The sequence below is a fragment of the Hypomesus transpacificus genome, chromosome 23 (assembly GCF_021917145.1).
Source record: "Hypomesus transpacificus isolate Combined female chromosome 23, fHypTra1, whole genome shotgun sequence".
In the NCBI taxonomy this organism is placed as follows: Eukaryota; Metazoa; Chordata; class Actinopteri; order Osmeriformes; family Osmeridae; genus Hypomesus; species Hypomesus transpacificus.
In genome coordinates this window covers 17,858,977-17,880,884 of record NC_061082.1, presented here as the reverse complement: position 1 = coordinate 17,880,884, position 21,908 = coordinate 17,858,977, and the positions used below count along the sequence as shown (strand labels likewise).

Here is a 21,908-nt window from a genome sequence, read left to right as displayed (position 1 = left end):
AGTACTCTCACATTCAAAAGATAATGGTGGTGTCAGTAAAACAGTTTTAAATGATTACAAATAGTAACAATCACCTCCCTAAAAATAACTGTAAGAATACAATATAACTACATATATAATAAATGGTGCAGTAAGGTTGCACAAAATGTAACAAATCCATGTACCCAATTAACGCAGACTTGACCTGCTGTTGAATGTTTGCATTTAGATGAGATTTACTCAGAGGAATGATACATTCAACATGGGATGAAATTGTTATGTACTAGCATAATAACCTTGCACCATGTAGGCTAGATGAGCAGGGAAATTAAGTCCTTTGATATTTGTTTAGTTTTGAAAAGTGTGAAGGAGGGATTTGTTGAATGCTGCCATTTAGTACAGTAAGGCTGAATACGATTTGATCATTTGTCAGAACTGCAAACCTTAAGAGGTACAGATTTTCTAACAAGGTTGTTAGATGTAAAATTGTAAAAATTGTAGAGTGGTATTTAAATGTCTATTCTCCCCAAAACCTATAATTGGTGTCTTTACTTTAAAGACTTCTTCTTTCTTTTACTTGTGCAGAAAATTTGAATTCTAATCTGCTTCAGTTTAAGACCATAAATAAGCGGGTTTAAAATTGGAGGAATAACTAAAAATTGTACAGCCATAAAATTCTGAACGTTTTGTGACACATCCGTTGAACCATATCTACTGTAGAAAACATCAAACAACAGAGCACCTGCTACATTAATTAATGACAACAAATGTGGCATGCAGGTCTGCATAAACTTTCCCTTGTCCTCAATGGACTTCAAACATGACCTGATAAGATATACATAGGAACACACAATGAATAGTATATGCCCAGTATAGAACAGCATGCCAATATAACCAGATATGTTGTTTGCTGTGGTTGAAGTGCAAGACAGTTTAACAATAGACCAGTTTGCACAGTAGAGCTTCTCTATATGTGATCCACATGACTTCAGTTTACTTGTTAAAATAATGATAACAGTTATTAAACAGAATGTAGAGAGCCAAGGATAAGAAACTAACCAAGCGACCCTCTGCCTGGTCATAACAGAGTGATACTCCAGTGGTCTACAGATTGCCACATACCTGTCATATGCCATCACTGCTAGAATTACAAAGTCTCCACAAGTAGAAGAATAAATTACAAAAGACTGAATGAGACATCCTGCATAAGAGATAACCTGCAGATCAGACAGTAGATCTAGGAGGAACTTGGGGTAGAATCCTGTTGTGCCAAAAAGTCCACTGATGCACAAGTTACACAGGAAGATGTACATGGGCTCATGGAGGTTTTCATCCAGGACTATAGTCAAAATGAGGGCAACATTTACTAGAATAATCACACAGTAACACAGTAAAGTAAGAGAGAAGAACGTGGCTCTGTGTTCCATCATCTCATCAAACCCAGAAAGAGTAAATAATGTCACTGTTGATGCATTGTCGCTAAAGGTCATATCTGTGAAGAAATCAAAGGATTAAAAAAGTCAACCATCTTAAATGTAGACTGACCTTAATATAGCAACTCATATCACAATATGTCTATGCATAAAGGCATACAGTGTAATTTTGCAATATCTACAATGGTACATGAGAGAAATAGAGCATAAACATATGTGTGTACGTTACCTGGTGCTGGGACACACATCAATGAGATCCTAACCCTAAAGGCACCCTACATGTAGCAGTATTTTAAGCCCTCTATTACGATTACCTCATACCATGTGGGTGGACAGGGAATTCAGGCCCTTGACACTGTTTGGATTAGAAAGGAGTGAAAGGAGGAGGGGTGTTGCTAGATGTGGTCATACTGTAAACCTTTAGAACTCTCATGAGAAGTTCAAAGAAACGTATAACCCGTAACTAAAAAAGTATTTTCAGGCAAATTACATTATAGCTACATTCATTAAGCCTGAGTATAGAGTTCCTTTGCGATAGAACTATATGACTGTGCAGAGGAAGAGGTGGAAGTCCAGATCCCTCGATGACCTTTAAAACTGTCTAAGAACGTCGAAGAAATGTATTCATAATGCAGAATTTTCATGCTGCATTTCCTATTCCATTACTGTTTGTTACGTAATGTATACAAATATTGTATGTTTTTGAGTATTTGCTTCAAGTTTCGGTATTCATAGCAGGGGAATGTGAAATTTGACTTGTTTTGTAAATCTGTTAAAATCTGTTTTGTGAACTCATCGTAAAAGTTGTTCAGATAGGTGTCAGCATGGAGGCTTGCAGAAGGTAGAGTGTGTGAGTCTGTAGCAGGGTGCAGGTGTCCTGACAGTTGAACCCACCTGTCAGATTGTCCTACCAGGGCTTATGGCACATGCCCACACCAAGGTCAGGGTGACAGTTAGTTGGGTGCTTCGGTAGGAAATTCTAACAAGGTAAGATGAATTGACAAAACATCCAACCTTCTGATAAGTAATTTATGACCTTGGGACCACTAGGTACCGCTTAAACAGGGCATCGTTTTTTCACCAAATACTGTTTTCCCACTGTTATAAGTATTTCATGTGTAAAGAATATAAAGAAAGAGAGAGAGAGAGAGAGAGAGAGAGAGAGAGAGAGAGAGAGAGAGAGAGAGAGAGAGAGAGAGAGAGAGAGAGAGAGAGAGAGAGAGAGAGAGAGAGAGAGAGAGAGAAGTCTAAGACATCATTGACATTGTTGGCAACTGTATCAATAACGTCCTCCTCCATACGACATTGTCCTCAACTCTTTATTCAAGAAACACTGCAGGACTGTAAGTGACATCATTCAAACACATCCTGGTCTAACAGTACTCACACTCTTGCGAGGCCTTGATTGTAATTTAAATGATACAGTGCAGCTGCTTATACCAAATAGTATTTTAAGGTTGCACAACATGAATTAAATTAAATAATTGGTCAGAACTGAGAGTATTAAACAGGTACTGCTTTTTTACCAGGGTCGTTACACAGCAACTTTTTAATGTGGAACTACAATTAATATTCTACCCCCAACCTGCTATGGTTCTCTTTACATTAAAGACTTTTTCCTTCTAGTACTTCTCACATATAAACCCAAAATTCGGTTTCTAATCTGCTTCAGTTTCAGACCATAAACAAGCGGGTTTAGGATTGGAGGAATGACTAAAAATTGTACTGCCATGAAATTCTGAAGGTTTTGTGATGTGTCTGCAGAACCATATCTACTGTACAGAACATCAAACAACAGAGCAACTGCTACATTAATTAAGGACAGTAAATGTGGCATGCAGGTCTGCATAAACTTTCCCCTATTTTCAATAGACTTCAAACATGACCTGATAAGATATGCATAAGAACAAACAATTAATATGATATGTGCAACATAGAACAGAATAGCAATATACCCTATTATATTATTTGCTGTAATTGAAGAGCAGGAAAGTTTAACAATAGACCAGTTTGCACAGTAGAGCTTCTCTATGAGTGATCCACATAACCTCAGTTTGCTTGTTAATATAGCAGAAACAGTTAATATAAAGAATATAGAGAGCCAGGGATAATATACTAACACAGTGACCCTCTGTTTAGTCATAACAGAGTGATACTCCAGTGGTCTACAGATTGCCACATACCTGTCATAAGCCATCACTGCTAGAATAACAACGTCTACACAGGAAGAAGAATAAATTACAAAAGCTTGACTTAAACATCCTGCATATGAGATAACCTGCAGATCAGACAGTAGATCTAGTAGGAACTTGGGATAGAATCCTGTTGTGCCAAAAAGTCCACTGATGCACAAGTTACACAGGAAGATGTACATGGGCTCATGGAGGTTTTCATCCAGGACTATCGTCAAAATGAGAGCAACATTTACTAGTATAATCGCACAGTAACACAGTAAAGTAAGAGAGAAGAACAAGGCTCTGTGTCCCATCATCTCATCAAACCCAGAAAGAGTAAACCATGTCACTGTTGATGCATTGTCACTAAAGGTCATATCTGTGAAGAAAATAAAAGGGTTACAAAAGCACTTTATTTTCAAATTCAATCATTGCGCTCCTTACAGATAGACCATACTATACCTGCTAGTAGAAGTAAGTAATAAGATTACCCAATATGCAGAATATAAGTAGAGAAAATTGTGTAACAGTGCAATGGTTACAATGGTACATGACAAATAAATTCAGCACATAAATGTACCTTACCTTGTGTTGGGATACACCATCGATGGGATATTTCAAGAATCACCCATGCACCCTACATGTAGCAGTATTTTATAGCCTGACGTTGTCATACTCATAATTCTAGTCAGAATATGAGTCTGAAAACTCTCCGTTGGGCTTTGACTACGGGGCGTGTTTCAACCGAACTCGCAAAACAAATGCCTCTTCGCTCAATTGGATAGAACTACAACCAATCAGAGCAACGTAATATGTTGTTTGTTGAAAACGAATTCAACCCAAGCGCTCTTTCGTGACGTTGTTGATTACGTTACTGTTGATCATCTGTCCATCATTGTATAAAGCCCGCCCTGGCCATTTCATTGGTACGCCCAGATTCTGGTTTTCTGTAGTTGTTCCCCAATACGAGACCCTCCAGACCCAACTTCCCGACCAAATTTTTGGGGCGGGGAGAAGTTTGGCTGGCAGCCAGGCTAAGTATTTTAAGCCCTCTATTACGATTACCTCATACCATGTGGATGGACAGGGAATTCAGGCCCTTGACACTGTTTGGATTAGAAAAGAGTGAAAGGAGCAGGGGTGTTGCTAGATGTGGTCATACTGTAAACCTCTCATGAGAAGTTCAAAGAAACGTATACCCTCGTAACCAAAAAGGCATTTTCAGGCAAAATACATTATAGCTACATTCATTAAGCCTGAGTATAGAGTTCCTTTGCGATAGAACTATCTGACTGTGCAGTAGAAGAGGTGGAAGTCCAGATCCTTCGATGACCTGACCTCCTACCATTCCCTGCTGGCTGCCTTCATGGCCACAACGTTAGTGATGTGTCTCATCCACTTCTCCAAAATCAACTCCTACTAACCATCTCCAAACCACTTAAATTTTTCCCTACTTTCTCCTCTTAGAATAGTAGATGGTAGAGAGGGTTACATAGAGGGTTCCTTAATAAGATGAGACTGCTGTCTCATCTATGTACATGACTTTACTCTTGGGGCCACGCAGTGGTGGAAAGGATGACTGAGTAACACTCTTTGGACATGTAACCACAGAGCATAATCTCTTCTGCCCTTCAAATGTTACCCACTGTAGGTTTTGCTTTTGCAGGCATCACTGTTCATGACTGCTTTGACACTGTTGTTCATTTTCATCATAATGGTCTGAAAAAGAAGGTTCTAAACATTTACCTGCCGGCAGGGACGGACTGGGAGTAAAAATAGGCCCTGGACTTTGATCCAGACCGGCCCACCAGAACCGGCCACCGTGTGCACCACCACAGCTGCCCTGCCAATGCATGCACTTCCTGTGTTTGCTGAGATGTTAGTTACATTTACAGTTATGCATTTAGCAGATGCTTTCATCCAAAGCGACTTCCAAGAGAGAGCTTTACAAAAGTGCATAGGTCACTGATCATAACAACGAGATAGCCCCAAACATTGCGAGCAGCCAAAACATGAAGCATACATTGTGAAAAAAACAAATAAGTGCCAAAGGGTAGAAACACAACATGAACCTCAAAAAGTGCAAGAGTGTACCTGTAGAAAAGCAATCAACAGTAAAATATCACAGCGAGTACAATAATTTAAATCCATTACAACTAACCAACTAGAGCAACAAGTCTCTCAATAAGAGTCATTGTGATCCTTGAGGAAACTAGCATCAGGTCCAGCAAATTATTCCAAAGTACCGTTGTACTCCCGGAACAAGTGCGTCTTAAGCCTTTTCTTGAAGGTGGGGAGACAGTCAGTGTCTCTGATGGAGGTGGGGAGACAGTCAGTGTCCCTGATGGAGGAGGGGAGCTGATTCCACCATTGGGGGGCCAGACAGGAGAAGAGCTTGTGTTGGGACCGGGCGCTCTTGAGCGGTGAGACCACCAGACGGTTGACAGAAGAAGACCGTTGGTGGGTGGGGGTGTAAGGCTGGAGGAGAGATTTGATGTAGTCGGGTGCAGTCCCATTCACCGCTTGGAAGGTCAGTACTAGGGTCTTGAATCTGATACGGGCCGTGATGGGTAGCCAGTGAAGGGAGATGAGGAGCGGGGTAACATGGGAGCGTCTGGGTAGGTTGAAGACCAGGCAGGCTGCTGCGTTTTGAATCCTCTGGAGAGGGCGGGTTGCGCATGCTGGGATACCGGCGAGGAGCGAGTTGCAGTAGTCCAACTTGGAGAGAACAAGTGCTTGGACTAGCAGCTGGGTGGAATGCTCAGACAAGTATCTCCTGATCTTTCGGATGTTATAAAGCAGGGGTCGGCAACAGGCAGTATCGTTTTTTTCCCCCTGTCGACTTTTATCTTGAAACCCGAAACTGGGTATGGTGTCATTAGATGTTGTCGACTTCATGCAGCGCCGGCGTTGCCTGCAGCCACCTGCAGCCCGGCTGACTTGAAGTAACCAATGGCATTGTCGCAGATCCCAGGGTGATTGAGAGATCGTGGGAAATGGAGGGCTTGGCCGGGATGATAAGAAGTTCTGTTTTGGAACTGGAGGTGGTGCTCGGTCATCCAGGCGGATATGTCTGTGAGGCAGGCCTCAATCCTAGCTGAGATCCCCGGATCAGTTGGTGGGAACGACAGGTACAGCTGCGTGTCGTCAGTGTAGCAGTGGTAAGAGAAGCAATGGGAGGTGATGATTGTTCCAAGCAAGGTGGTTTAGAGGGAGAAGAGGAGGGGTCCAAGGACGGAGCCCTGTGGGACACCAGTGGAGAGCTGGCGGGTCATGACACTTTGCCTCCCCAGGAGACCTGGTAGGATCTTCCCGACAGGTAGGATGAGATCCACTGAAGTGCAGTGCCAGTAATGCCCATTTCAGAAAGTCTGGCGAACAGGATCTGATGGTTAACCGTATCAGTAACGCTGCAGAAAGATCCAGCAGAATGATGGCGGATGACCTCGAAGCCGCTCTGGCAGACTGTAGGGCAGAGGTGACAGACAGGAGGGCAGTTTCTGTGGAGTGGCCAGTCTTGAAGCCCGATTGGTTGGGGTCAAGCAGGTTGTTCTGAGAGAGAAAGCTTGACAGTTGGTTAGATACAGTGTGTTCAATTGTTTTTGAAAAGAAGGGAAGCAGTGATACGGGTCTGTAGTTCTGCAGGACGGACCGCCTTTGGACTTGCGCCATCTCCTCTCAGCTGCCCGAAGGACGGACCGTTCTTCACAAAAAACATCCGTGAGCCAGGAGGGTGGTTAACAATGTGGTTAACAGGGTGTTGGTGGCATTGTCAGTGGGGTGGGACGTGAACTTGTCAATGTGAGGGAGGATGATACAATGGAGGAGACATGGGAGGGGGATAAGGAGCGGAGGTTGCATCGGAAAGTTAGGAGGCGAGGGGAGGTAGGAGGAGTTGGAGGGAGAAAGACAGAGAAATGGATAAAGGAGTGATCAGAAATGTGTTGTGGGTTTACAGAGGTTAAGTCAGTAATACAGTTATGTGTCAGAATAAGGTTGAGCTGTTTGCCTGCCTTGTTGGTCGCCGGTGTGTTCAGCAGCGTCAAGTCGAAGGAAGTCAGAAGAGACATGAAGTCGACGGCCTGCCTTCCTTCGAGGTGGATGTTGAAGTCCCAAAAGATTATTAGCGGGGTTCCATCATCCGGGTGGACGCTGAGGAGCATGTCCAGCTCCTACACAAAGTCAGCTAATGCGAGCATGCGCAGCTTTATGTAAAATAAACATAAAAAATAAAAAAAAGTTTTCAATTGGTAAAACCTTTCCTAGTGAAGGTGATGTATTTTTGCCTCTTAATTTTTTCTGCCCCACACTTACGTTTCTTAGCCTGGTTTTCCATCGTTTTATTGTTTTTCTACTAGTTAGCTTTCGATCTGTCAGTGTCACTGTCGTGTGTAAATGCCGAATTAAACTACTCCGACTCAGTTACGGACAGACAGACAAACGGAGTTGGACGGATTCGTTGAAGTAGGCCTACTCCGAAGGCTGTGGGAGCTGAAAGCAATTCACAGCCAGAAGAGTTTTTGAATGTTAGAGAAGCCTGCCAAATGACGCCTTTGTGTGTGGAACCAATCACAGCCAAGGTGTATCCGTAAAATTAAGGACTAGCGGACGGATAGTCAGGAAAATCAGGAGGGGCCACAAATGCGCCAGCACAACTTCCCTGTTTTGTATCTCTGCGCCAAACAACACAACAGTTTCCTCAATTTGGGCCAATACAAAGCTGGCCTTGCTGACCGTCTGAAATTAAATTCTGAAACTGTACCAACTCTCCTTGGTCCGGCTACAAACCTCGGACAAGTCAACTAACTCTGTATCATTTTGTTTACTGTAGCCTACTACCCTTAGAATGTGTCTGTAACATTAGCTCTGCAGCTAACAGCTCAGTTACTGTCGCTAATTTAAAGGTAGATAGAATCAAGTGTGTGAATCAAGCCCCCACCCCTCGCCCCTCGGCTTGAAGCAACGGCCCCGGTGGATGTAGGTGGTATTGCATTACGGTTAGGTTTCCGACTCTTCCGGTCGTTTTTATTCTATTAAAGGGGCAATTGACTGCAAAACCGATTTTACCTTGTCATTGTTGAAAAACGACAGTTCGGAGGGTAAACTGAACATACCGTGAATATCAAAGTCCATTGCCACCTTTTTCCTATTCAAATCTCAAAAAGAAAAAATTTGGCTGTAAAACGCTAGCTTTTCAACAAAGCCACCGGTCCTACGTAGGACCGGTGATCGCCCTCTTATTGGCTCTGGTCTGTATCTTTGTCACGCCCCAGAATTTACATTCAGACCAGCCCAAGGTAGCGTCTATCTCCGATACTAGTTTAGCTGCGCGCTGCTCTGTGTAGGCTACTTATAAGGAATTACAAAGAAGAACGTTTTGAATTATAACAAGGATATTGAAAATGGACCACGGTCGTAAATGCTGTGTTCCAGGCTGTACAGGGAAGGCTAACACTCACAGTCTTCCCAAGGAGCCAAACATTCAACAGGCATGGCTGCTGTTGTCTATGAGAAGATCCCCGCGAAGTTCGACACTCAATCATTCATTTGCTCTGAACATTTCACCCAAGACAGTTTTGACAACCTTGGACAATTTCAAGCAGGATATGCTAGGAAGCTGAACCTGGAAAGAGGTGCTGTTCCAACCGTATGCTCTTTGCAACCGCAAGCTCTAAGGACAGTATGATGTTGTGCTAACAGTTATTAGCAATGCTAACGTTTCCTGTATATAGCATACCAGGTAGAATGCTAAATACGTTTCTACACACATCAAATGACTCTAGCTAGACTAGCTGTAGTCGGCATTAGAAGGGAAGCTTCCGAAAAATAGCCAGAAAACGAACTGCAGTCTGGCTTATTGCTAACGCCTGTCTAGATAATCTATTTGAAAGAACTGGAGAAAGGCAGGTTCTAGATACAGGATACGTTAGCATTGCTAGTAACTGTTACTAGTAACACCTAGACTGTAGGCATGTTAACAAGTTTAGCTTGCTAGTTAATGCAAGAGCATAGAATGTGTAATAATTTAGCCTAGTTTATTGGCAATGGGGCTAACGTTGATTCATGTTCCTGACTGTGTTTCATTCAAATAAATAACCTGTGTAATGAAAATCGACAATTCACGATGCATGTTTGTCCAGATCTTTGTCATGTTATTTTACAGCAAGATATCTAGAGCTAGCCTAGCTAGCTAACTGAAGCCGAGTAGAATCACGATATGGTTTGGTTGCTAAGCTGTAGCCTAACGTTCTACCCACCTAAGTCAATCCAGTTTGCTTCAACAACAGAAGTGGAAACAAGTAATAGTCAATCTGTTGAAAACAGTGTTGTGTAGACACAATAGATTTATTTGCGCGTTTTTATTTCAAGTCTCCAACTTCGGTGTTTCAGCGAGTGCTGCTGTTGGCCGTGTTGCGTTTTTGCTCCCAGCTTCACTCGTTGATAACCAACCAATCAGCGCGCAGCTGATCTAAATATTAATGAGCATACCATAAAAGGAGAAAAGCTATTGTTTTTTCCCGGGAACATTTCAGAGGATCTGTCAGAGGGCATAGAACAGCACCCGGGCCATTTTCAACCCAACCAATGTTACATACCCTATTCGGAGACCTTAAGGAACAGTGTGAAATACCCAAAAAACCCAGTCAATTGCCCCTTTAAATTGAATGAGCATAGGGAGAAATGGCTTGAGTGGCCTGCCTTGTTGTGGCAAGTTTAGCACATCGTTGTCACACATACATTAAATGTTGTTAATATAGTTTATTCCCGTTGTTTTAAAACGGATTGGATTTTTGTAAAAACGTTCATGACATGATGGCAAAGATATTGTGTTAAGCGCGAGCATAGATTGTTGACATGTCTATCTGGAGCAAAGACGAAGATTAATACTGTAACTGTTAACCACAATAGGAAATTATATATATTTAAATAATATTAGTCTTGCCTTCAGAAGCTTTTGTTAAACACACCCATTATTCTTTTTTTGATCGTGCCAGACTGCTTTTGTGGGACAATGAAGGTCCTCAGTCACATGACTATGTTTCACCCCCACTTACATCTGATGGTAACGTCTTGTAGCCTATATGGTTCTATGAATATGCCCCTTTCAAAGGCAAATGTTCAATAAAGTATATGTTAGACACACTTCTCGAGCTTTTATTTATTACATTATTAACATGTCTTGTTAGATCACGTTATATCCATTAATAGACGTTTGGTTTTCTAGGTTGAACATATAAAACACAGGCCACATTTCTACACCGATGATAAAATGAAGGCAGTGTGAATTTCGTGGCATTTCGTTTGAATATAAAGTTGACAGTAAGCTATGGTAAGTCTGCATTATGGAAGATTTCGGTTACCTAAATAACTATTAAGCTTTCTTTGCCTGTCGAAAACAACGACGGAGCTGTTCATGTTAACAGTTTATTTCATCCGATACAATGCATTGGAAATCATACTCATATCACGAAGAAAAAAAGCAAAATATGTGATGAGTTCCATCTAGAATCAATAGCCCAATATGTAGCCCTATAGCCTATTTCTAAAAAACAAGTAGAAGGAATACTATACAGTGACAGAATACATTTCCGTTAAGTTTGCATCATGTCTTTGATTCTTATCGGACTTTCTGCCCATAGATTCTGCCTTAGATCACACGCTCGGAACCATATAAATCTATGCTCGCGACTGGTTGTCGCAAAGTATAACGTGTACAGCTAGTTGCAAGCGTGCCCGAGGTCTCGGAGCTAGGGGAAAAAAGAGCCACTGTTTAAAGCTAGACCGGAAGACACGGAAGTGGAAATATGGCCGCGCCCGGTCTCGCGCTCTCGCTTGCCTCACTGCGCCACTGAGCACTTTTCATAGAAATGAATGGGGACGCCATCTTGGAAGACAAAAGCAGCTTACTCCAGTTATATTAACTCTATGGTGTGAATACACACACTGTAAAGTGAGTGTTGTTCACTTCTTTGTTATTTGGATAACCGTATTGCTGTTGGTGTTATGGCGCGCGCGATATCCGCCTTTCCCCTCATTGAAATGACTAGCTCTGCAAAACCAGGGTGTTCAGATGAGAATGGGCAAATTCGAGGCATCTTGCAGCAATAGGGCTACGAGCCATTGCGATACATCCACTATAAACATTAGCGCATGGTGGTGCCGCCTCTCTCCTCCTCATTAGCATTTAAAGCAACAGACACAGATACGGCACGTCCTGAGGAGAGCTCATTGTGGGACTGCTCATAGTGGCTGTAATTCTGTACCAAGGCTGAATTTCGGGAAAGAGACATCAGATACAGTATTAGGGGACCACTAAGGCCTATATAAAAGCATCCAAAAACAGCATGCCATGGGACCCTTAACTGCAAAGTGCTGCGAGAAACCCTGGGATATACTGGAGCAGCAGTCAGGTTCATCTGCTACATTGTTGACTGCAGCATTGGTCATGCCCCTGAGAAGGGCATGATGATGATGATGATGGCAGAAGCTCCTCTATGTTACCAAGTTGTTCTTCTAGAGATCGGGAGTAGTCAGGTATATGAAAACAGCAGGTGGTGCTGTTCACCCTACACAGACCCCGCTCACTGGCATAATCATGTCCGATCCCAGATGTTTCTGTATAACAGAAAGGATGAGTTTTTGTGTGTATTAAAACTCCTCCATTGGAGTTAAGAGGTTACTTGGTGTACTCTATTTATCTACTTTTTATCAACCTACATATATATATATATATATATATATTCATATTCTACAGACAGGCCTTCTGATAAGCACAGGGCCAGTATTTTTTTATCATAGTTTGGATATGTAGGTCCACAAGGCACCATTATAACAGGCCCAGGGGCATAGCCAGGACATTATTTCTGGGGGGGCCAGGGTCTTTTATTTGGGGTGGCACTTGATTGTAAAAAACTGCTATTTTAAAACTCACACACTGCATCACTCAGAGCAGCAGTTTTCTAACGGTATCCAGTGGTTAGCTGCTAGTCTCCATTGAAGCGCTGTCAGAATGCAGGTACGTTGGTTTGCGTCTTGTGCTGTGGCCATCGGAGAGCGTTTAAAAAAAATTATCTGACCAATGGTGGCAGTGTCCCCTCCCGGTCACCATGTGGCTACGCCCCTGAACAGGCCCCTGTTTCTTCACCAAACACTGTTTTCACACTGTTATCAGTCCTCTCTCCATTACATGTCGTCCTCAACTCTTTATTCAAGAAAGACAATGAAGGATTCTAAGTATCATCATTAAGAAACATCACAATCTAACATCACTCACACACTCATGGTGTTCACACTCACACTCAAGGTCATGGTGGTATCTGTAAAACAAATAAAGGTATAGAAAATACTAACAAAAACCTCCTTAAAAGTTACTGTTGTTACGGTGTGGTACAGAGAGGACCCAAACGCAGCACAGATACAATCAGGTGTTTTATTGGGTGTAGTCCGGAGTTGTGGTCTTGGTTGAGAAATCAGCAGGTCGGCAGGTAGACAGGGACTGGGTTCGTGGTTGAAGTATGCAGGATGATGAGGTAATGGGCGGCAGGTGTGTAGGGTTTTGGCAGGATGATACAGGTGAACCAGCAGGGGGTGTAAAGGGACACGATCCAGGTTGTGGCCGTAACAACTGTAAGAACACAGTATAGCTGCTTAAAGTAAATGGTGTAGTAAGGTTGTACAATATGTAACATATCCATGTACCCAGTGAACATAGACTTGGCCTGCAGTTGAATGGTAGATTTAGATGAGATCTTCTTAGAGGATCAATAAACCTAAACCAAATAATTACCTCACGCCATCTGGATGAACATTGAATTCAGATCCTTTCATACTTGTTTGGACTTAGTGTGAAGGGGGGATATTTTGAAACTACCTACGGTAGTGTAAAGTCAGAACTATGTAAATGTTACTGCCATAACATTTTGAAAGTTTTGTGAAACATCTGTTGAACCATATCTACTCCAGACTCAAGACATGATCTGATCAGATAGGTATATGAACACAGAATGAAAATAAAATGTCAAAAATAAATAGTTTATTAATATTATAGTATAATAAATATTATAGTATCATAATATATAAAATTATATCATTTGGGATGGTTTAAGTGCAAGAAAACTAAACTATAGACCAGTTTGAACATTATAGTCTTTCTATATATGCTCCACATAGCTTCAGGGTACTGGTCATTGTAAAAGAGACAGTGAAGAAAGAAAAATGGATAAACCATGGATAAAAGGCTATCTGACCCTAAAGGCCCTCTGTTTAGTCATAATAGAGTGATACTCCAGTGGTCTGCAGATTGCCACATACCTGTCATAAGCCATCACTGCTAGAATACAAAAGTCTCCACATGCTGAAGAATATATTCCAATGGCTAGAATGAAACATCCTGCACAAGAAATGACCTGACGATGAGACAGTATCTAGTTGGAACTTGGGGTAGAATCCTGCAGTACTGACTGATGCACAAATTACACAGGAAGATGTACAAGGGCTCGTGGAGGTTTTCATCCATGACTATCGTCAAAATGAGAGCAACATTTACAAGTATAAGTGCAAATCTTTCTTTAACTTTTCATGCCGAAAATTCGTTTTTTAATCTGCCTCAGTTTAAGACCATAAATAAGCGGGTTTAAAATTGGAGGAATAACTAAAAATTGAAGAGCTATAACATTCTGAACATTTTGTGATATATTTGTTGAACTATATCTACTGTAGAAAACCTCAAACAACAGAGCAACTGCTACAATAATTAATGACAACAAATGTGGCATGCAGGTCTGCATAAACTTTCCCCTGTCCTCAATAGACTTCAGACATGATCTGATAAGATTTACATAGGAACACACAATGAATGTTACATGCCCAGTATAGAACAGAATGCCAGTATAACCCGATATGTTGTTTAGAGTGGTTGAAGTGCAAGAGAGTTTAACAATAGACCAGTTTGCACAGTAAAGCTTCTCTATATGTGATCCACATAACCTCAGTTTACTTGTTAAAATAATGAGAACAGTTATTAAACAGAATGTAGAGAGCCAAGGATAAGACACTAACCAAGCGACCCTCTGCCTGGTCATAACAGAGTGATACTCCAATGGTCTACAGATTGCCACATACCTGTCATATGCCATCACTGCTAGAATTACAAAGTCTCCACCGGCAGAAGAATAAATGACAAAAGTTTGGATTAAACATCCTGCATAAGAGATAACCTGCAGATCAGACAGTAGATCTAGTAGGAACTTGGGGTAGAATCCTGTTGTGCCAAAAAGTCCACTGATGCACAAGTTACACAGGAAGATGTACATGGGCTCATGGAGGTTTTCATCCAGGACTATCATTAAAATGAGAGCAACATTTAAAAGTATAATCACACAGTAACACAGTAAAGTTAGAGAGAAGAATGTGGCTCTGTGTTCCATTATCTCATCAAACCCAGAAAGAGTAAACCATGTCACTGTTGATGCATTGTCAATAAAGGTCATATCTGTGAAGAAATCAAAGGATTAAAAAAGTCAACCATCTTAAAAAAAGACTGACTTTAATATAGCAACTCATATCACAATATGTAACACGTCTGCAAAAAGGCATACAGTGTAACTTTGTAATATCTACAATGGTTCATGACAGACAAATAGAGCACAAACATATGTGTGTACGTTACCTGGTGCTGGGACACACCATCGATGTGATCCTAACCCTAAAGGCACCCTACATGTAGCAGTATTTTATGTCCTCTAGCACGATAACCTCATACCATGTGGGTGGACAGGGACTCAGGCCCTTGACACTGTTTGGATTAGAAAGGAGTGAAGGGAGGAGGGGTGTTGCTAGATGTGGTCATACTGTAAACCTTTAGAACTCTCTAAGAAGATCGAAGAAATGTATTCCTAATGCAGAATTGTCATGCTGCATTTCATTTTATTTTTCACTACTGTTTGTTACTTAGTGTATACATTTATTGTATGTTTTTGACAATTTGCTTCAAATTTCAGTATCCATAGCAGGGGAATGTGAAATTGGACTTGTTTTGCAAATCTGTTACATCTGTTAAAATCTGTTTTGTGAACTCATCGTAAAAGTTGTTCAGATAGGTGTCAGCATGGAGGCTTGCAGAAGGTAGAGTGTGTGAGTCTGTAGCAGGGTGCAGGTGTCCTGACAGTTGAACCCACCTGTCAGATTGTCCTACCAGGGTTTATGGCACATGCCCACACCAAGGTCAGGGTGACAGTTAGTTTAGTCCTACGGTAGGAACGTCTGACATGGTAGGGTAAATTGACAGAACACCTGGCATTCTGATAAGCACAGGGCCAGTATTTTTTATCACAGTTTGGATATGTAGGTCCACGAGGCACCATTATAACAGGCCCCTGTTTCTTCACCAAACACCGTTTTCACACTGATATGAGTCTGTTATAAGAAAATGTACATAGAGAGAGAAAGTCTGAGACTTTTGACATCATTGACATTGCTGGGAACTACATCAATAAAGTCTTCTCTCCATATGACATTGTCCTCGACTCTTTATTCAAGAAACACACTGCAGTATTGTAAGTGACATCATTAAAAAACATAACAATCTAACATCAGTCTCACACTCAAAATATCATGTTAGTGTCTGTAAAACCAGTAAAACATGTGGATGAACAGAAAATTCAGATCTTTTGACACTTGTTTGGATTAAAGGGGGTTATGATGAATGCCATTATAAAGTAAGTACCTATGTATATATCCCACAAAGAGACTGAAGCAGGAAGATAAAAGTTACAATGTATTTTTATAGACGATTTGGAACTTTTGAACTACCTAAATTTGATCAACTACTTATTGTGAAATCTGCTTTTTTCACAATCCTCACAGAATTCTGTTTCAAAGCTGACCATAAATGACAGGGTTTAGAATCATAGGGACAGCAAGGAATTCTTTCGCCATGAAGTTTTGAAGGCTTTGTGGTCGATTTGTGGGACCATATTGATTGTTCAAAACAATGAAAGCAAAGCAAGTGAAACTTTGAATAAAGAGAGGAAATCTGGCATGCAGGTCTGCATGAACTTTACCCTGTCTTTGATGGACTCCAGACATGATTTGACCAGATAGGTATTAGAACACAGAATGAAAATAAAATGTCCAATTGAGAAAAGTATGATTATGTATCCAAAAATGTAATCTGGTATGGTTAAACTACAAGAGAGCTTAACCACAGACCAGTTTGAACAGTAAAGTCTTTCAATATGAGTTTGACAGTCTCATTTGAATGGTAATTGTAACAGCAATAGATCTGATCAGATAGGTATATGAACACAGAATGAAAACAAAATGTCAAAAATAAATAGTTTATTAATATTATAGTATAATAAATATTTTGGTATCATAATACATACAGTTATGTCATTTGGGATGGTTGAAGTGCAAGAAAGCTAAACTATAGACCAGTTTGAACAGTATAGTCTTCTATATATGCTCCACATAGCTTCAGGGTACTGGTCATTCTAAAAGAGACAGTGAAGAAAGAGTAATTGATAAAACATGGGTAACAGGCTAACTGAGTGACCTTATATTTAGTCATGATAGAGTGATACTCCAGTGGTCTACAGATTGCCACATACCTGTCATATGCCATCACTGAGAGACTAAAAAAGTCACCACATGCTGAAGAATATATTTCAAAAGCTTGAATGAAACACCCCGCACAAGAAATGACCTGACGATGAGACAGTATCTAGTAGGAACTTGGGGTAGAATCCTGCAGTACCAACTGATGCACAAGTTACACAGGAAGATGTACAAGGGCTCGTGGAGGTTTTCATTCAGGACTATCGTCAAAATGAGAGCAACATTTGCAAGTGTAATCGCACAGTAAATTACTAATCTCACCAAAACCTACAATTGTTGTCTTTACTTTAAAGATTTCTTTCTTTTACTTGTTGTGCAGAAAATTCGGTTTCTAATACGCCTCAGTTTAAGACCATAAATAAGTGGGTTTAAAATTGGAGGAATAACTAAAAATTGTACTGCCATGAAATTCTGAAAGTTTTGTGACACATCTGTTGAACCATATCTACTGTAGAAAACCTCAAACAACAGAGCACCTGCTACATTAATTAATGACAACAAATGTGGCATGCAGGTCTGCATAAACTTCCCTCTGTCCTCAATAGACTTCAAACATGACCTGATAAGATATACATAAGAACACACAATGAATGTTATATGCCCAGTATAGAACAGAATGCCAATATAACCCGATATGTTGTTTACTGTGGTTGAAGTGCAAGAGAGTTTAACAATAGACCAGTTTGCACAATAGAGCTTCTCTATATGTGATCCACATAACCTCAGTTTACTTGTTAAAATTGTGAGAACAGTTATTAAACAGAATGTAGAGAACCAAGGATAAGACACTAACCAAGCGACCCTCTGCCTGGTCATAACAGAGTGATACTCCAGTGGTCTACAGATTGCCACATACCTGTCATATGCCATCACTGCTAGAATTACAAAATCTCCACAGGCAGAAGAATAAATGACAAAAGTTTGGATCAAACATCCTGCATAAGAGACAACTTGCGGATCAGACAGTAGATCTAGGAGGAACTTGGGGTAGAATCCTGTTGTGCCAAAAAGTCCACTGATGCACAAGTTACACAGGAAGATGTACATGGGCTCATGGAGGTTTTCATCCAGGACTATCGTCAAAATGAGGGCAACATTTACTAGTATAATCACACAGTAACACAGTAAACTAAGAGAAAAGAATGTGGCTCTGTGTTCCATCATCTCATCAAACCCAGAAAGAGTAAACCATGTCACTGTTGATGCATTGTCACTAAAGATCATATCTGTGAAGAAAATAAAAGGGTTACAAAAGCATTTCATTTTCTAACTCAATCACTGTGTTCTTTACAGATAGACTGATAATAGTATACCTGCTAGTAAGTAAGAAGGTTACACAATATTAAAATATTAGTAGAGACAAATACAGTGTAAAAGTGCAATGACTCTTAAATGTACGTTACCTTGTGTTGGGATACACCATCGATGAGATATTTTAAGACTCACCCATTTACCCTACATGTAGCAGTGTTTTATACCCTCTAGCACAATTACCTCATACCATGTGGAAGGACAGGGAATCCAGGGCCTTGACACTGTTTGGATTAGAAAGGAGTGAAGGGAGGAGGGGTGTTGCTAAATGTGTCATACTGTAAACCTTTAGAACTCTAATGAGAAGTACGAAGACATGTTTTCCCTTAGAACCAAAAAGACGCACTTTCATACAAAATATTTCCTACATCAATGATGATGATGCCTGTATGTGAACAGAAGCTCCTGTATGTTACCAAGTTGTTCTTCCTGAGATCCTAACAGAAAGGATTAGTTTTTGTGTGTTAGGACTCCTTTCAAGAGATTACGTGGGGTACTCTACCCAGATATACAGTCATGGCCAAAAGTATTGGCGGTACATTGTGTGTTTGCAAAGTTTGCTTCTTCAGTTGTTCAGGTGTTGATTCACCCTGTATGTCGATTATTGTGCAGAGTGATCAGATGCATATTAAAAGCTTGATTGGCCCAAAAAATGAACATTACAAAAACTCACATTTCACTGATTTGGGGCCCTGGCATAAAATGACTGGTTAACACCATTTCAAGTCATATCATCAGCACATAGGAAAGTGTGAATGGGATATAGTCAGGTGAAATCACTTCTATAATTTTAATTCTGGATTATAAGAGCAGATTGATTGCTTTTAAAAATGGGACTCTTTGTATATATTGAATTAGTTTGACAATAACAGGCTTTAAAACATATGAAATACGTAATATAGTTTTCCAGTATACCACAGAAACGCGTGAAAAATCTACAAATACTGAACCAGCAAACTTTTCAAAACACTGCCAATACTTACAGAACATATACCGCCCTATATATATATGTATATATATATATATATATAATATATATATAAGGGCCTCAAGTTCCAGACTGCTTATAGGCCGTACCTTAAATCATATTTGCCATAGATGTCCTCAAGCGAATAGCTAACTGTTCACACGATGTGCTGTAAAATAAAAGGTTTTACAGCCACTATTTGGGTGTGCCTTGCCTTTGGCAAGGGCACAACCATTGTTATCTCACATATATATTATTATTATTGTGAGAATGCTGTTAAGCATTCTCAACAATAGGCAAACTATTGTTTTCCTGTTTCTCTTTATTATTATTGGGGTGTGCTTGCCTCGGCGAGCACAAACCATTGTTTTCTCACATATATATTATTATTATTTTTTGTTTCTTTTCGCCCCCCTAAGGATGCCTCAATATTGGGACTACATAGACAACGGCGATGTCAAAAGGTTCGTCTTGGTAGCGATTGCGTTGGTTGTATTGGGATTTACGTTCCATTGCACGGTTGAAGTAGAAATTGCATTTTTGTGGCGAAAAGTGAAGCTAATGGTGGCTAACTTGCTAGCCACAGTCACTGACGCCACTAACGTCACCAACGTCACGAAAACTCGCGTGACTATCTCTAGCAGAACATTAGTTTAGCAGCTCGTTAACTTCTGGGAGATGGCTAGGCTAACTGCTTTACTGCAAGGCAACTGCAGAAACGCCACAAGCAAAGAGGCCTGGGTGATAACTATTTGCTCATTTTACTTTGTGATATGAAACACAATTCTAATGTGTATTTTACAATACAAGCTAATATCATTAAGGAAGTACATTTACTTTCGGAAACAGTAGTCTACTATTTCACTGAAGTATTAGCATCATGACATTAGCCTCTGTTGCCCGGGCAACACATACTACGGCGGTCTATGATGCATCTGTTTTCAATCGTTAAAATAAACATTCCTCACAAATACATTTTCGTTGTAGGCTTTATTAAGAAATTAGTTTTAGAGCGCTCGTAGAACGTTCTTAAGAAGCTCTTAGCGTTAAGAGCTTCTTAACGAATCTGGTAAACCCAGCCATTATTAGCTATTTATTAAAACTGGCTGTATATTTAAGTCTTAGAATAAAGCCTATATTGTTACAGCAATAGCCATACATCTCTGAATATTATGAGCATACATTTTTTGTACATTCATTTTTTAATGCTGTCAACTTTGAGGATTTTAAGGTATAGGATGGCCTAATTTCCAGTCTGTGCCTTAATATGATCATATGTAAGTACAAACAATTTAAAAAAAAATATATATATATTTTATATTTAATTGTTTCTTTCATTCTTCCTTCCTCCCAGGTAACAGCTGCAGAGCTGACTCAGGTTTACCACACTGTAAAGCACAACCTGAGCTACAATAGTAGTGATTGTGCACAGAAGCTCACCTCAAAGATTTTGCCAGACTCCAAGGTTGCCAAAAAAATCTCCTGTGGGAGAACCAAGGCAGAGTCATTGGTAAAGGATGTGCTGGCACCAAAGGCAGTGGAAGACATAGTCAGGATGTTGAAGAAGGATGAAACACCTCTACCTTTCTCCATCCAGACAGATGCCTCCAACAAAGGCAACAGAAAGATGTTCCCAGTGGCAGTCCAATTCTTCACACCAGAATGTGGTGTGGTGAATAAGATGATCGACTTTGTCGAAAATCCAGATGAATCAGCAGTGGGGATCGTGGGGTGTCTGCTGTACTCGTTGGAAGTTGTTGGCTTGAAAATAGAGCAAGTTTCTGCTTTCAGCGCAGACAACGCAAATGTGAACTTTGGGGTCCACAACTCTGTCTATACAATGTTGAAACAACAAAATAACCACTTACTTCAGGGTAACTGCCATGCACACATTGTCCACAATACGCTCAAGCATGCTCTTGACAACTTAAGTGTAGATGTAGAAAATGTGGTTCTTAAAGTTTACAGCTTCTTCTCCATATCTGCAAAAAGAAGGGAGACTTTAAAGGAGTTTTGTGAGTTCTGTGACCTTGAGTTCAGAGAAGTCCTGCGGCATGTCACTACCAGATTGCTGTCCCTCAACCCTGCCATCTCACGACTCCTTCAAAGCTGGGCGGCATTGAAGTCCTTCTTCATAAGCCTTGGAGATGAGTGCCCCAAACAAATCAGGACTTTGTTGAAGCTCACCACTGAGTCCGGAGTACAGGAGAATGATGGCGATGTTGTGGAGGTTTATCTCCTCTTCTGCAACAACATTCTCTCTCTCTTTGAAGAGGTTGTCAAGAAGCTTGAGACCAGTGCTACTACATGTGTAGAGCTGTATCCAATCATGCATTCATTCAATGCCAAACTAAGGCAGAGGCAGGATGATCAGTTCTACGGTTACCTCACTAAAACAAAGATGCAACGTCTCTCTCCAGTTGATGC

General features: G+C 40.7%; 4 protein-coding genes across 8 annotated transcripts; all 4 read right to left on the bottom strand.

The window, feature by feature from the left end:
- Positions 1–521: 521 nt before the first annotated feature.
- LOC124485595 (olfactory receptor 1500-like) lies at positions 522–18,224 on the bottom strand. Of its 2 annotated transcripts, none has more exons than XM_047047296.1 (2): positions 18,146–18,224; positions 522–1,413 (listed from the first exon to the last, which is right to left on the bottom strand). In XM_047047296.1, the coding sequence occupies exon 2, from the start codon at positions 1,407–1,409 to the stop codon at positions 528–530; it is 882 nt and encodes a 293-aa protein (XP_046903252.1). In that variant the 5' UTR covers positions 1,410–1,413; positions 18,146–18,224; the 3' UTR covers positions 522–527. The 2 variants fall into 2 exon arrangements, with proteins under 2 accessions (XP_046903252.1, XP_046903251.1); XM_047047295.1 differs by lacking the exon at positions 18,146–18,224 and adding an exon at positions 1,642–1,672 and having other exon boundaries at positions 522–1,471.
- LOC124485596 (olfactory receptor 142-like) lies at positions 2,997–4,183 on the bottom strand. Its single transcript, XM_047047297.1, has 2 exons — positions 4,172–4,183; positions 2,997–3,965 (listed from the first exon to the last, which is right to left on the bottom strand). Exon 2 carries the CDS (start codon positions 3,961–3,963, stop codon positions 3,013–3,015), a length of 951 nt encoding a protein of 316 aa, XP_046903253.1. The 5' UTR covers positions 3,964–3,965; positions 4,172–4,183; the 3' UTR covers positions 2,997–3,012.
- On the bottom strand, positions 14,155–15,476 carry LOC124485949 (olfactory receptor 2K2-like). Its single transcript, XM_047047854.1, has 2 exons — positions 15,255–15,476; positions 14,155–15,077 (listed from the first exon to the last, which is right to left on the bottom strand). Exon 2 carries the CDS (start codon positions 15,073–15,075, stop codon positions 14,155–14,157), a length of 921 nt encoding a protein of 306 aa, XP_046903810.1. The 5' UTR covers positions 15,076–15,077; positions 15,255–15,476.
- On the bottom strand, positions 16,967–21,240 carry LOC124485594 (olfactory receptor 1D2-like). 4 transcript variants are annotated; one of them, XM_047047292.1, is made up of 4 exons: positions 21,065–21,240; positions 20,922–20,963; positions 19,592–19,650; positions 16,967–18,738 (listed from the first exon to the last, which is right to left on the bottom strand). In XM_047047292.1, the coding sequence occupies exon 4, from the start codon at positions 18,464–18,466 to the stop codon at positions 17,486–17,488; it is 981 nt and encodes a 326-aa protein (XP_046903248.1). In that variant the 5' UTR covers positions 18,467–18,738; positions 19,592–19,650; positions 20,922–20,963; positions 21,065–21,240; the 3' UTR covers positions 16,967–17,485. The 4 variants fall into 4 exon arrangements, 3 of the variants coding, with proteins under 3 accessions (XP_046903248.1, XP_046903249.1, XP_046903247.1); XM_047047293.1 differs by lacking the exon at positions 19,592–19,650 and having other exon boundaries at positions 16,967–18,429; positions 18,607–18,738; XR_006958076.1 differs by lacking the exon at positions 19,592–19,650 and having other exon boundaries at positions 17,050–17,079; positions 17,197–18,738.
- Positions 21,241–21,908: the final 668 nt, after the last annotated feature.

Coding starts and splice junctions, on each gene's coding strand:
- LOC124485596 (XM_047047297.1), bottom strand. CDS start 3,963: ATGACCTTTAGTGACAATGCATCAACAGTGACATGGTTTACTCTTTCT.
- LOC124485949 (XM_047047854.1), bottom strand. CDS start 15,075: ATGACCTTTATTGACAATGCATCAACAGTGACATGGTTTACTCTTTCT.
- LOC124485594 (XM_047047292.1), bottom strand. CDS start 18,466: ATGAAATGCTTTTGTAACCCTTTTATTTTCTTCACAGATATGATCTTT.